This window comes from Polychytrium aggregatum (assembly GCF_025602895.1).
Source record: "Polychytrium aggregatum strain JEL109 chromosome Unknown BJ171scaffold_18, whole genome shotgun sequence".
In the NCBI taxonomy this organism is placed as follows: Eukaryota; Fungi; Chytridiomycota; class Chytridiomycetes; order Polychytriales; genus Polychytrium; species Polychytrium aggregatum.
This window is the reverse complement of record NW_026516220.1, coordinates 65,157-79,074: the sequence shown is the minus strand read 5'-3', so window position 1 is coordinate 79,074 and position 13,918 is coordinate 65,157. Positions and strand designations below refer to the sequence as shown.

The 13,918-nt window shown below is 55.7% G+C and overlaps 3 protein-coding genes across 3 annotated transcripts; 1 reads left to right on the top strand and 2 right to left on the bottom strand.

Moving 5' to 3' along the window:
- The first annotated feature begins 310 nt into the window (after positions 1-310).
- On the top strand, positions 311-7,139 carry BJ171DRAFT_97528 (uncharacterized protein). The gene is made up of 20 exons (XM_053116012.1): positions 311-1,136; positions 1,247-1,717; positions 1,972-2,012; positions 2,143-2,364; positions 2,470-2,673; positions 2,841-3,100; positions 3,274-3,523; positions 3,660-3,785; positions 3,943-4,116; positions 4,193-4,319; positions 4,408-4,484; positions 4,588-4,686; positions 4,791-4,899; positions 5,036-5,264; positions 5,371-5,427; positions 5,568-5,696; positions 5,818-6,115; positions 6,264-6,416; positions 6,536-6,583; positions 6,684-7,139. Exons 1-20 carry the CDS (start codon positions 461-463, stop codon positions 6,810-6,812), a joined length of 3,879 nt encoding a protein of 1,292 aa, XP_052966626.1. The 5' UTR covers positions 311-460; the 3' UTR covers positions 6,813-7,139.
- Positions 7,140-7,415: 276 nt separating this feature from the next.
- BJ171DRAFT_504606 (uncharacterized protein) lies at positions 7,416-10,053 on the bottom strand. The gene is made up of 3 exons (XM_053110951.1): positions 9,051-10,053; positions 7,886-8,664; positions 7,416-7,581 (listed from the first exon to the last, which is right to left on the bottom strand). The coding sequence occupies exons 1-3, from the start codon at positions 9,639-9,641 to the stop codon at positions 7,545-7,547; spliced, it is 1,407 nt and encodes a 468-aa protein (XP_052966625.1). The 5' UTR covers positions 9,642-10,053; the 3' UTR covers positions 7,416-7,544.
- Positions 10,054-10,793: 740 nt separating this feature from the next.
- On the bottom strand, positions 10,794-13,808 carry BJ171DRAFT_504603 (phosphoribosyltransferase-like protein). Its single transcript, XM_053110950.1, has 8 exons — positions 13,758-13,808; positions 13,418-13,472; positions 13,211-13,247; positions 12,684-12,763; positions 11,987-12,374; positions 11,631-11,854; positions 11,418-11,476; positions 10,794-11,195 (listed from the first exon to the last, which is right to left on the bottom strand). Exons 2-8 carry the CDS (start codon positions 13,446-13,448, stop codon positions 11,046-11,048), a joined length of 969 nt encoding a protein of 322 aa, XP_052966624.1. The 5' UTR covers positions 13,449-13,472; positions 13,758-13,808; the 3' UTR covers positions 10,794-11,045.
- Positions 13,809-13,918: the final 110 nt, after the last annotated feature.

Below are 13,918 nucleotides of genomic sequence, written 5' to 3'. Positions count from 1 at the left end.
GCGCACAAATTGATAATCTAAGCAATCCCGTGCGTTTTCCGGAATTGCAAGCGAAACGAAGCAGGATACATGACTTTGGCGCCCTGTTGCGCCCTTACAATATATGCTGCTTCATCCCGCAAAGCTTGGAAGCTTGCGTCGCTGCCCATAGATACGATTGCTGGATCCGCAGCCTGTAGAGAACCGCCCAACATCGAGCAAAGTGCTTGTAGGAACAAAGCGTGATGAGTGCACGCAAGAAAAACTGAGCACCCTCGTTTGTCGGCGTCCTCCCGGCCCTCGTTTGCCGCGCTCTTGGTCTGGGCTGGTTGTGGCCGTTGGACTGGCGGTGGCGCAGGGGGCGTTCACATGATCGAGTCCAAGTCCCGCCGTCCAGACGCACATCCAGCCTCACACCAGCGCTCGGCGGCGCCAGCAGTTCAGCCCCGCAGGACAGCGCCCAAGATCATCGTGCACAGACATGTCTCTAAGCGGGTTTCTGTTCGGGAATGTCGACGAAAACGGCCGGATCGACGACGAGCAGCTGGACGACGAGCTCAAGCGCACGCTCGCTGGCAATGTGTTCTTGGGCGAGCATCTCGAAGGAGCGCTGGATCTCCTGGCCCAGGCCTCAACGGCATCGTCCTCCGAGGGAGCCACTGTGTCGATCGAAGAGCCTGCAGATCTCCCCACGGTTCCGAATAAAGATGCGATCGACTACAGCGAGATCAACGAGATGGCCGAGGTTGCGCCCGAAGCGCCCCCACTTCCGTCAAGCTTGAGCTCGCTACCGACACAGGCAGCATTTGTGCGGCCAACGATGACGGGCTCGTTTCTGACATCGCGAGACTCGATGTTCTCCCGCAAGAGCACGGATGATTACGACGAAGACGATAACTATGAGGTCGAGGACGGTACCGCCATATCCTTAGCACGTCCAGGCCAGCGGAAGGATGGGTCGGGCTTGGCTGGCGACGGGATCAGCCAGGACGACGGCGGACCACCCTTGCCGTGTGTGCCTGAAACCCCAGAGGAGCGGATGGCCAAGCTCGCTCGATACTTTCCTGGATATGTTTCCGGAGGGACCTTGCGCTTCTCCGAATGGTTCGCTTCCAAGATCCAGAGAGTTCCGCGAGTAGCTCGGGTCACAGTCAAAGGTAAGTGCATCCCGAGTGGAGACGCTTGAAGATCGACCGCCCCTCGATCTTTGACTGAGCTCTGCCGCCGGGCGTCGGTTGATTTGACTTACTGTCCTGCCCCAATCCAGATACCAAATCTGAGTTCTATCTTTCGAGCTCCGACGATCGCATCGAGTTCTTGAAGATGAACATTGCACCCCCCGAGGAGGAATGCATCCGGTGGCCTCCTTGCGAGCCGGCAGATCCTGTTCCGTCACACGATGCAAATCCCACCTTGCGTTCAGAGTCGAGTCCGACGAGCAAGCCCCTGGTCTACGAAACTTGGTCTCCAGATATGATGCCGATTGTCCTCGACAGCTGGGAAGACGAAATCGTGTGGGACATTCCGCCGGCGCTCCCAGAGCCAAGCAAGCCCGCCAAACCTCCATTTTTGTACCGAAATTCAAACTTGGAGAATGATCGCAGCGACTGGGCAGATGAGATTATCTGGGACATTGACGGCAGCGAAACGGTCCCTGGATTGGCGGGCACGGCCGACGCTCGGCTGATCGACGACCCCATGGTCTTGACAATGGAGCCCTTAGTCTCCCTGACGACCGGTGAGCCCCACATCTATATCTCGCGCTCTGCAGATGGCCGCTGTGGCCGAGCTCGGAACGACAGCCCATGCAGAGTATGGCATCTACAAACATGATTCGGTGATGTGAGATTGCCAGCGGCAGGTTTGTCTGATCCACCAACGCTCGCGCCGATCTTCTTATCGATACACTTTCCTATTCCCACATATCAAACACATTCTATGCATCCATCGTCCCAACTCGAACTCTGCCTGTCTCGCTCTGCCGGACCGAAGCCACCTCCTGGTCAGCATCGAGGCACCCCCATTTTGGCAAGGTGCGTTGACGCCGGTGGCGTCCGTTTGATGATGTATCCGACGGCTCATGCACAGCAGATCGACTCAAGGATGGCACCCACGTCTTGTGTGGGATTGAGTTAACTGGATTGCTCTGCACTGACCTTTCAGAGCGACCAGACAGCCCCCTCATTCCATCCAGAGTCGATACCCACTGGTGAAATTGCCCCAGCAAATACTGGAACGATCCGGCCCTCGATCGACCGATTCAACATCTCGGATGATCACTACTATGAAATCGACAAAAGCTTGAAGGCAGGGCGCACACGCCAGACATTCGGACCCGTCACCCTTCAGCATTCACTGCCAGCGATTCGCATCCAGCCGCCGCACGTGCGTATTTCTGACATGGATATCTCTCCGTAGCGACTCGGAGACCAGTGACTCGGCGGCCGATCTCGTACTCACTGATACTTTGATGTTTCTTTCTCTGGACAGTTCAAGCCCTACCTCGCTGTGAAGGATCTGCGATCGTTCCATCGTCCATCTCTCCGCTTCCCTGTGAACGAAGACATCCGTTTCTCACGAGTCAAAAGCTCCAAGAAGAAAAAATTCAAGGGAAAAGACATGAGCGAACTCTTGAAGAGCACCAAAGATATAACGCTCAAGGATACCTCCAAGTTTATCCTGTTCGAGTACTGCGTAAGCTTCGTTGGCTTTGGCTCGTTTGGGAGAAGAGTGCGGGCTTGATTACGCGGGCTGCGGTGTGCAGACAAGGTGATTTTTCAAGGCCGACTATGGATCGATGCTCAAAGCGCGGGTGTCAACTCATTTTCTTTCCCTCCTGGTCCACTCACATGTCCATATAGGAGGAATATCCGCCAATTATCAGCAACACGGGCATGGCGACCTTGATCTACGATTACTACCGCAAGCTCGACGACAAGGACGCGTTTGTGCCTAATCTGGAAGTGGGTGAACCATACTGTCTCGAGCAGGTGGATGCATCGCCATTTCATGGATTCGGCGACGTCGTCCCTGGCCAGATTTTGCAGGCAATCAGCAACAATATGGTCCGCGGGCCATGCTTTAAGCAAGTCCTGGCCGAGACGGATTATTTGGTTATCCGGTGAGCAGGATCGACATCGCTGCAGACGACGTGACTCATTTCCCTTACCCTGCACGGACAAGACGATTTCGTGTGTAATGGCCGTCGCTCAAATGATGAGGTCGCTAAATGCATTCAAGAGGTTCGTTGATTCGAAGTACTGACAGCACGATGTTTCATCGGACATCGGACAGGCAGAGATACAAGGGGCAGACCAAATACTACATCCGCGATATCCCCATGATCTTTACGATCGGGCAGTTATTCCCCCTGATCGATGTGCCACGGCCGCAGTCGCGCAAAATTACGGCAACCATCAAGGGACGCCTGCAAGTTGCTGCCTACCGCCTGATGCGAAAAGATCCGGCTCGACGGCTCAACTTTGAAAAGCTCATGAAGGCGTTCCCGGGCCACTCGGAAGTGCAGATACGACAGCGTCTCAAGGTATGTCAGCTTGAGTGCACAGGCTGCTTAGTTGGTGGATTTTCCCCACCTCTCGACTGTCGTGCTGCCAGAGGGTTTGTTGGTCCACCCATTCCTCATACCGGGCACCATTCCAATCAAACACGGATTTATGTAGGAGTTTGCACAGTTCCAGCGCAAGGGAGAGAACACGGGTTGGTGGAAACTGAAGGCCATTCCAAATGGGCCGCCCCCGGTTCTGCCGACAGAAGAAGAAATGCGCAAGATGCTCACCCCGGAAATGGTTGGTTCACGCGGCGCTGATGCATGTTTATCGATGCGGGTATATCGATGCGTGCGATGATTGTGACGGCGGCGGATGCACTCGATACTATGGAGGGTCTGCATTGCTGAGGAGGCGCTTATTCCGAACCACGTACTCTTTACCACCCATCATTTAGGTGTGCCTATACGAAAGCATGCTGGCCGGCGAACAACGGCTCCGGGACGCTGGCTACGATACGCATGACATCATAACCACTTTCGCAGAGGAGGAGAAGGAGTATAATGAAGAGGATATCGAGATTCGTTTGGCGCCGTGGACTATTACCAGAAATTTTGTGATGGCTACACAGGTGGGTAAAGTCAACGGGCCTGTATCCTGCCGGACAACCCGCACTGACTGTGGGCCATTGACCCCTTGACACTCAGGGCAAGGGCATGCTCAAGATCTATGGCCCGGGCGACCCAACTGGGCGTGAAGAGGGATTCAGCTTTATAAGAGCATCGATGAAGGAAATGTTCTTTCGGTCATCTGATACGCCTGAGGAACGAGCCGGTGAGAGTCGTTGTCCTTTACACTTTGGAGAGGTCGTGAGGGCGACGTAGTGATAACCGGTATATTGGCTCCAAATGGGCCGTGCCAGCCATCCTGGAGCTCTCCAAGGCCAAAAACTACCACAAGTTCTCGATATCGGAGCAACAAGAGGTCTACAAAGAAGAAGTAAGCGTGGCACCCTACCCTCATTGCACCGCTGCAACACTGGAGTGGCCAATATGACGAACTGGCTCGATACTTATACGTAAGATTTCTGCCATGCTTCAAGATCAATCGTATCTGGAATGCCCAACTCAAGGCGTTGAGTTCAACACTCCCGATAGAGGACGACGATGAAGAGATATCGAAAATGAAAGTGCAGCAGAAGGCAGGTTTGCGCGTGTAATGCATCCATACAAGACGAGCATTCCGGTAAAGATGTGCGCTGACCGTGCCACCACCTGTCCGCGACTGCCCCCATAACCACCATAGCAACGTGAGATGGACGAAGAGAAGGAACGCAAGCTCTACTTTGGCTCTGGCGCTGTTGCTGCGTCGCCGGCTCCGCACTCCCCGCCACCCCTGCTGCATTACGGAACCGGTACGTATCTGGCGATATGGCGATGTATTTGTGAATGGACGATGGGGAATCTTTCCCGTCAGACAGCGAGGCGCACCGATCTACCTCTCTCTGTGACAGGCTTGATCTAACAAACTCGTTTTTTAAGGAATTGCAGGATATGGATACAACGAAGGCAAGGCCTATTCGGTGGCAGAGAGCATGACTTCAAAAACGAGTCGCCCTGTGACCAACAAGGACCACGCTCAAAACAAGCTCCTGATCATCAAGCGTCTAATACGAGAAAATGGCGAGCTCGTGTGGAAGTCCGAGGTGATCAGCGACCCGGCGGTGAAGAAGGCATATTTGCGGCAGCGGGACCTTATTGAAAGTCAAATGGCGCAAGGGTGAGTGCACATCCACCTCAGATGCAGCTTCTTGGAGACGACCTGGCTTCAGGAGACAAGCACGGCATGTGTACAAGCTCCGTACAAACTCACGGTCATGTTTCAGCGGCGATGCTGTCGCAAACAACAGGCCTGAAGATGTGCGAAAGAAGCGAAAGCAACTGTGAGTACTCTTGACGTGTGTGCGCAGATTCCCGTGCATTAATGGTCTGTGGTGAATGAGAGACAGGCGACTCTCGAAGTGCAAGGCTGCGCATATGTTGTAGTCGTGGATGGATGTTGACAGACAGGCTGCCCTTTCAGATTGCAAGATCTTGTAAAGAAAATGAAACATGACCACGGCAAGGAGGTCAAGGAGGTCAAGGACGCCAAAGAAGCCAAGGGCAAGCGGAGACTCGCAACGGCGGATGCGAACAAGGAAGCCGCGAACAGGTTAGCAGATGCTTGGCGAGGAAAGCCAGGTCCCACAGCGCCCCCCCCCCATTCTAACGATGGAAGCAATAGTCCTGAGTCCGAGCGAGCGAAGCTAACGCTGATGCTTGACGCGGTACAGCGGCAATCCGTCGCCTGCCACCTTGAAGGTCTCGGCCAGCTCGGGAGCCGGTAGTAAGAAGCGGAAGAAGGAGCCTCAGCTTGCAGAGCCGGCAGTCCCGCCACTGATATCGGCGCAATCAAAGCCCCGACGGCGGGGGAGCCCAATCGTCGATCTGGCCGCCATCATGGAGGCAGCGATTGCGGAGTTGATCGGCATCGATACGTACTATATCTTTTGCGTCCCGGTGCCCGTCAGCGCGGCGCCAGACTACTATGATGTCATTCGGAATCCCAAGACGCTGGAGCAAATTCGTGAAGTAAGCAAAAAATACTGGAGCTTGAGACCGATCAACCAACTCGGGCGAGGGCGGCGGATGTTGGCGTTCAGCATGCCGCCAGTCGCCGTCCTTGCAACGGCAAACCGACTATAGTATTGATTGCAGTGAGTTCTGTCATGGGATCCAGGACATCCGTGCATTTAGGTACAAGACAGTCAACGAATGTATCGAGCAGCTCAAGATTGTGGTCGAAAATTGTCGCATGTACAACGGCCTTGGACATCCATACAGTCTCGTGGCCGAGGAAATGTTTGCACGAGCCATCTATGCATTCAGCCAGGTGCGTGGGCGCGGCCGATCCAGGCCTGTGCGCATCTCCGCATGACACACGGCAACCGAGGCCTAATATAGGTTGGCAGGGAGAGCACTGACGTCCAATGATACCCAACCACGACTCAGAAATCCGAAGAAATTTCAAAGCTCGAAGCTGAGATTGTCGAGTTCGAGGTATGTCATGGTTCAACAACATTCAAATGCATGCTGGCCGGGTATACAACGATCCTGACACGGCGCATGTGCTGGCCTGCTCTCTGTTATATGTGCCCAGAGCAAATCCGTTGCGGCTGAGCTAACCGAGAGCTTGTCGAAGCCTCTCGGACATGCAGCAGAAGAAATATGCAGCTCTTCCGAGAGAAAGCATGACGCCCCGGATTCGACAAGCCAATCATTATCCTGATTACTGATGCTCATGCATGGAAGCGAGTCGATGAGCCACCGTCGTCTGTTCGCGGCAAGCTCCTCTTGGAAAGGATCATCCTGAATACATGGGGCTGGTCTCAATGAACGATGATTGGGCGGTGTTCTGGGTCGTGCTGATGGCGCTTTCTTTCCAAAGGCTTTTCGCACCCGTGGTGATCTCGAGGTGTGTGAATGGATGGATGGATGAAGATAGCCCTTGGTGCTTATGAATGGGAACGTGGACTTGACGATCGCTGGCGCTCAAAACAAGACGGTTCCGCTTCGCTTCGTGGCTGCTGGGCATTGATCATTTCTAACTCCTCACCAGCCATCAATATCAGCGGACATCACGAAAGAGACGCAACACCCAACGGAACACATAAATGAACTGACATTGGCCAACGATGGGAATGTGAAGCAAGGTACTTGGCGAATCCATTCACAAGCTCGGTGGCGTGCGCTCGACTTTGGGAACAGAAAACACGGTCGATTGCAGAGCAGCACGCAGAGCAGCAAGCAGAACAGCAAGCATAATAGCAGCAAGCATAATAGCAGAACAGCATAATAGCAGAACAGCAGAACAGCAGGCAAGCAAGCAGACAGGCAAACAGGCAAACAGGCAAACAGGCAAATTGGGCACTTGACAGAGGGTCGTTTCGGTGGGATACCATGCTCTAGGGTTACAAGCGGGAGATGCCGACGATCTGGGTGAATCTACGTAGCTTTGACACTAGCGCTTGAGCATTTTCTTGAAGAAACCAAAGGGCCTTGTGATATTCCCAATGCGACACGCATGAAGAGCAAGGTCATGATACAGGTTAGGCCTCGCGCATGAAGGACGGCCCGCAGTGCACCCCACATCCAAACACAAAACCAATACCGGCCGATACACCGCCGCCTGCAGTGGTGGGCAAGATTCATGTACGGCAGGCTCCGGACTGCACGTCGCCTCGACGGCTGAGCCCTGGACTGCATGCCGCATCGACGGTCGAATCGCCAACATATAAAGCCCCAGATCCCGAGTCGCTGGCCAATCATGCATCACGACTGTCCGCGACAAGCGAAACATACTTTTTCTTTTCCTCGGCAACTGACGCCGGCTTGGATTCGCGGGAGGGGTCCTTGAGAATGCTTGAAGGGGAGGCAGTGACTGGGCTGATCGGCAGATCCTTCTCGACCGAGGATCCCGAGGAGAAAAAGTCCGAGTTGATCATGCTCTCGATGTCCTTTCGTAGATCCTTATCGGTCGCACCCGTGTTGACCTTGAGGCCCTGGCTTGACGTGTCTTGGACACGCTGCTTGGCTTCGTCCATAAGACGCGAAGCATAATCCTCCGCGGCCTTACGCTCGCGCTCCTGCCTCTCGGCTTCATGGCGGCGACGCTCTTGCTCTTCTTGGTGGGCTATGGCCCTTTGTCTGTCGGCAGCCTGCTGCTCGGCTCTGGCCTGGGCGGCCATGGCAGCAACGCGCTCCTGGGCCTGACGGAGAGCATCGGCCTGTTCCTGGGCGGCGCGCTTGGCCCGCTCTTCCTCGGCGCGGCGGGCCGCTTCGGCCTCGCGAAGTTGACGGGCCTCTTCGGCCGCCTTGGCCTCGGCAGCTTCGCGGGCCAAACGCTCCTGCTCAAGGCGACGCTCTTCTTCTTCACGGATGCGACGCTCTTCGGCTTCACGAGCGAGACGCTCTTGCTCCAGACGGCGCTCCTCGGCTTCACGGATTTTACGCTCGGCTTCCTCGCGAGCGAGACGCTCTTCCTCCAGACGGCGGGCCTCGGCTTCGGCAGCGAGTCGAGCAGCCTCCTCTTTAGCACGCTTCTGCTCCAAATAAGCTTCACGATCAGCGGGACTCATGGCCTAACACGCCGCGTGACGAAGGACAGAACGGTAGGAGTTAGCTCAGACCTTTGACCGCGCGAGACAACCGAATGGCGGCCGTCATTACGCCGGGCGGGGCTGTAAACACAAAGATGAACTAATGCGCACGAGTAACGAGGGAATGGCCGATGCAGCACAACCGGGTGAGATAGCAAAGCTCGATAGATACGGCGATGGGAGTCGGATGCGAGTTGGGGCAAAGATGCGATGGCGATACGCAGTGTCGGCGATCGCAAGCGAGCCAGTGTCGGTTCACGGAAGGTGGTGGCATAGCGACTTGGCATTCCGCACACTCTATGCCTCCATAAGCAAGCGATTTGCTGTTTGTACACCTGGTACCCTCTCCAAAGACAAACGGCGATTACCTTGATGCGTCGCTCTTCCTCAAAGCGGTGCATGGCTTCCTCCTGCTTCTTGAGACGCTCAGCACGGGCACGCTCTTCGTCGGCACGCTTGGTTTCCTCGACATGCTTCCGCTCTTGTTCTTCGCGCAGCTTCTTTTCTCTCAGAGCCTCGAGCTTCTTGAAAGCCTCATTCTCTCGCTCTTTGAGCTCGCGCTCCTTTTCTTGCTCGACGAGGCGCAGCTGCTCCTGCTTTTGTCGCTCAAACGCCGAGGTAACTTGAAATTGAGCCTTGAGCTTCTCCTCTCGCAGTCTCTCTTCTTCCTTGCGCTTGGTTTCTTCGAGCTGCTTGCGCTCACGTTCGCCACGCTCGACGGCTTCTTTCAAAACACGGGCCTTTTCGAAGGCTTCGGCCTCCTGACGACGAATGAGGTCTTCCTGTTCACGCTGCTTCTGGAGCTGGGCCTCTCGCTTCTTGCGTTCAAACTCCAGGGCTGCCTTCGCCTTTTCGTTATCACCAATGGGAACAGGGATCTTGCTTTTGTTGGGAGAGGCTGGCGACGAGGGACTGTCCGCTCGTGTCGACGAAGCTGGCTGGACGGTATCAGGAATCATGGGATTGGGTCTGGTGGCGGGAGACGGCAACGTCGATTCCGTAGCGTTGGGATAGATCCGGATGAGGTCGGGAGGCAAGTGGGATCCCCGCAAGCGAGAGTGACGGACAGGAAGTTTGGGCAAGAAGTTGGGCAGGAAGTTGGGCGGACAAAGAGTGGTGGAGAGCGTCAAGTTAGCCTTCTGGTGGCAGAGACAAAGGCGCAAGTGACGGAGAACAGCAGCAAGAAGAAAAGGGGGTGTGGTCGGCCTGGATACTTGGGGGGTCAAGCTCAATATCGACTGTGCTGGGCACGACCACGCCAAGCGAAAAGGACTCCCACAGTGCGTCTCCAGCCGTCAGGCCATCCCGTTGCTGTGGCTGGCAGCCGCGGACGCCGCATGGCTCGTCCATGCAAATCGAATCCAATCGACACCATGACGAGCGGGGAATGCAAAGGCTGGGCTCAGACACCAGAAGGCAGAAAGCCAAAGCCTTGCCCGGTGGGCTCGGACGGGAGACGGAATTACTTTTCAGAGGTGGATGCGTTCTTCAGCAAATCAGAGGGATACTGCAGATGTTCCCGTTGAAAGCCAGTTGCCGGGCTGCTGGCGACTTGCGGGGTGGTGGTGCTATGGTACGAGGTCGCTGGGGGGAGAAAGGTGTGCTCGGCGGGCGGTTTTGGTGCAGCGATCCGCGGTGGCCAGAGTGCGGCCATGGCTGCGCTGGCCACTTGCCTTTTATGGGCGCCTTGAGGTCGACGACGTGTTGGGGGAGCAGCGAGACACATTGTCACTTGGACACAAGAGCGCCAAAGTTGGATCTCCCACCCAGCCAAAAGCGGCCCAGTCGGTCAGCCCTTCTTGGGTGTCGGCCGCAGAGGTGGAGTCACAGACGGACTCCACGGGGCCGATATCTCATCGGCCGGCATCTCATCGGCCGAGTCGATCGCAGCAACCAACCCACACAGGCCGCCCGTCCGCATGTTGAGGCGTCCTATCTCGTTTTGGGGGCTGTATTTGCAACTCCATGCGCGTGTCTGTTCGCCAACGCGTCCGCGCATGAATCGACAAAGGGCGCAAAGCAACACCATGGCCGCCAATTCCGCCCAGAGCATCCCGGAGCATCAACGTGGCCCTGAATATCGCCGGGAGCCGGGGAACAGAGTCTGGAACTAGCTGTATATAGAGTGGTGTATTGGTGGAGGGAGGACAGCGCTCGGCAGCCGGCCGCACCCGGCGCAAAGGTGATGATGATCAATAGGCAGGACTGCGCTCCCAGAGGAACAGAAGGCACAGATGATAAGTAGATTACGGAGGAGATGGCGCGCGAGGGAGCAGTGGAGTGGGCAGGACATTTGGTTCGGACGGATGGATAGATGGATGAACCGGATGAATCGGAGGGGTTGGGCGGATCGGGACAGGCTACTAGTTCGAGGGGACGGTGTGGAAGAGGTAGCTGACGCTCTCGCCGTTGTGGGTGCGGCGGATGGCCTCGGCAAAGGTGGAGGTGACGTCGATTGTTTCCAGCTTGCCAGGACACATCATTTTCTTGTCGTCGTGGGGAATGGTGTTGGTCTGGAACAAAGTCAAGGGAGGGGTGGGTCAGGGGCTGTCATCATGGTGGCAAAGGCGGGGGTGTGCAACACCGGCGTCGGTGAGCGAGGCGAGCCGCCTCAGGGAAGTAGCGCGCTGTCCATTGGATTGGGGCCATGCATTCATATCCAGTATCGGGTTTGGAGTGGCTATTCCACGCAGTGTAAGTCCAGCCACGATAGCCACCATTCCACTGGAACTTACCACGACGACCTTCTCTAGCCGGGACTGGTTGATCACACTGATGGCCTTTCCAGAAAGGACTGCCGAGGGCAAGACGGAAAGACAGCCAGAGGGCCCAGTCAATGGTCAGCAGCGTCCACTTTGGTCATGCGCACATGGTAGGCTGTGGGAAGAGCAGCTTCGACAGTGCCGAACGGCAGCGAGGAGGGCATTGACGGAACGCAGCGTACATACCTCCGTGTGTGACAAGGGCATAGACCTTGGTGGCACCGTTGTCCAGAAGAACATCAGCAGCCTTCCCCAGAGTACCGCAAGTGTCGGCCATGTCGTCGACGAGAACGCAAGCGCGACCAGAGACATCCCCGACGAGGACCATGCGGGAAACCTCGTTGGCCTTCTTTCGCTCCTTGTGGATAAGGGCAAACTCGACATCGAGCTTGTCGGCAATGCTGGTTGCTCTGTGAGTCGTGGACGATGCCAAGTCGGACGGATAAGTAAAACGCCCTGAGCCGTTCGGCCGCTACGATCGATGACGGCATTGCAGCAGGGTGGATAGTCGGCAGATGGCACCAGTGCAGCGCAAACCATACCTTTTGGCGCCACCGGCATCTGGACTGACAATCACAATGTTCTTGTAGTCCGGGATGCTTTCCGTGATGTATTTCAGAGTGCTGGGCTCGGCATACAGATTGTCAACAGGGATGTTGAAGAAGCCCTGGATCTGCGAGGCGTGCAGGTCCATGGTGATGACATGGTTGGCACCGGCGACGGTAAGCATGTTGGCAACAAGCTTGGCGGTAATCGGGGCACGCGACTTGTCCTTTTTGTCTTGGCGGGCGTAAGGGAAACAAGGGATGACGGCGGTGATGCGGCGGGCCGAGGCGGTCTTGCAGGCGTTGATCATGATGAGAAGCTCCATCAGATGGTCGTTGATCTCGCCACAACCAGACTGGATGATGAAAACATCCTCGTCACGAACTAATGACAGAGGAGCGAGTAGGTGAGTAAAAAGAAGCAGAAACGGATGCAGGGCTTTCCATGGACACCGCATGCCGTGGAACAAAGGCTCAATGTTGAGTCGTTGTTGATGTACGATGGCACCACATGCTCGTCGGCACATCTGGCTCCCTTTAGAAAGGGCTTTCGAGGGGAGCGACGGCGATAACCGCAGCGGATGGCCGCAGAGACCGACAGCAGACTCTGATTCGACCTTATCCTTGTTGGCGTGCAAGTGCCGCGAAAGATCATCCAGGCGCAAAAACAACAGGCCAAGAATTGAACATTTACCTGACTCGCCAATCGTGACTGAGGTTTCCTGGTTGGAGTACTTCAGGACGACACCCTTGGCGAGCTCCAAGCCAAGTCGCCTGGGCGAAAGAAAAGGTATGTCGTTGATGAATAATATGAAGGCGACGTTCGCCCAAGAGCGACGAACGAAAGACCGTTGTGGGCAGGGAGAGTAAAACGAAGCAGATAAATGGGGAGAAGCAGAGGATGGCAATGTAGATAACGGTGCCGACAAGGGTCAGATTTTGCTCGTTGTGATGGGAGGAGGAGTAAGGTGAGGGATAAGGGCATGCATGCACATTTCGCTCAAACGTGACTGCAGACTCTGCACAAAGAGAGAACAGGGGACTGGAAGGCCAAGAGGGAGGATGTGTTTGGTGACAATGAGAAGGATCGGGTGGAGGCGCATCGGGCTTGGGGGAAGGTACTGAGAGGGCAAACGTGTCGAGGGAGAACCCGCTATCGACACGGCTTCATTGAGAAGAGCGTGAGAAGAGCTGAAGAGGCGAGATCAATGTGGATATTACTTGGCAACAGCCCGGGCAAACTCAATGTGTGAGTTTCCTGATGTTGGGAGGGGCGGGATAGAATACAGCCTTGATCAGATGATGCCACTAGAGCGAGCGTACCCAGACATGCTAGATGTGTCCGCAAGACGCTGAGAGGCTGCTGCTACGCGAGAATCACAATAGTAGACGGTTCCATAGCACCGCGCTTCGATGTGCCATCATTACCAGTGAAGATTTTGATGGAGTTGGAGGCCATGGCGAAGGATAATGGCGGACGAGTCTGAGATAGGAGTATGATGACGCCGATTCCGATTCCGATTCCGATGCATCCGTCGATACAGATGCCGATGCAACGGGGCGCGAATCAATTGAATGTCGGCGGGCGTCGATGCGGTCGCAGGGATGCGAGAATGGCGTTCGAGCCGTTAGCCAGGATATGGGGGGGACGATGGATCGACAGGCTCAGGATTCCGACACCATGCTATTCGTGAACATATGCCCTGTGGCCCATGGCCGGGCGGACGAGAACGAGTCGCATGACGAAAGGAGCGGGGCATGGACCCACCTGGAGAGCAGGCGAGAGGCACTGGGGTGACGAGACGAGAGGCCGGCAAGTGGAGTGCACTTGGTGCGGCGAAGAAGCGACGGGCGTTTTATGGGGGAGCCGGGCTGAGTTTGACACGGCGTGATGCGCAAAATAAAAAAAATGCAGCCAATAGAACGGCC

Bases quoted from the DNA above. Each gene is read 5' to 3' on its own strand.
- BJ171DRAFT_97528 (XM_053116012.1), top strand. From the start codon at position 461: ATGTCTCTAAGCGGGTTTCTGTTCGGGAATGTCGACGAAAACGGCCGG. The intron at 3,101-3,273 runs GTGAGCAGGATC...GACATCGGACAG, and splicing joins ACGGATTATTTGGTTATCCG to GCAGAGATACAAGGGGCAGA. The intron at 3,786-3,942 runs GTTGGTTCACGC...CCCATCATTTAG, and splicing joins AGATGCTCACCCCGGAAATG to GTGTGCCTATACGAAAGCAT.
- BJ171DRAFT_504606 (XM_053110951.1), bottom strand. From the start codon at position 9,641: ATGATTCCTGATACCGTCCAGCCAGCTTCGTCGACACGAGCGGACAGT. The intron at 8,665-9,050 runs GTAATCGCCGTT...GCGGCGTGTTAG, and splicing joins AGGAAGAGCGACGCATCAAG to GCCATGAGTCCCGCTGATCG. The intron at 7,582-7,885 runs GTATGTTTCGCT...GAATATCACAAG, and splicing joins GTTGCCGAGGAAAAGAAAAA to GCCCTTTGGTTTCTTCAAGA.
- BJ171DRAFT_504603 (XM_053110950.1), bottom strand. From the start codon at position 13,448: ATGGCCTCCAACTCCATCAAAATCTTCACTG. The intron at 13,248-13,417 runs GTAATGATGGCA...TCCCAACATCAG, and splicing joins CTCCATCAAAATCTTCACTG to GAAACTCACACATTGAGTTT. The intron at 11,477-11,630 runs GTATGTACGCTG...TGCCCTCGGCAG, and splicing joins TGCCCTTGTCACACACGGAG to TCCTTTCTGGAAAGGCCATC.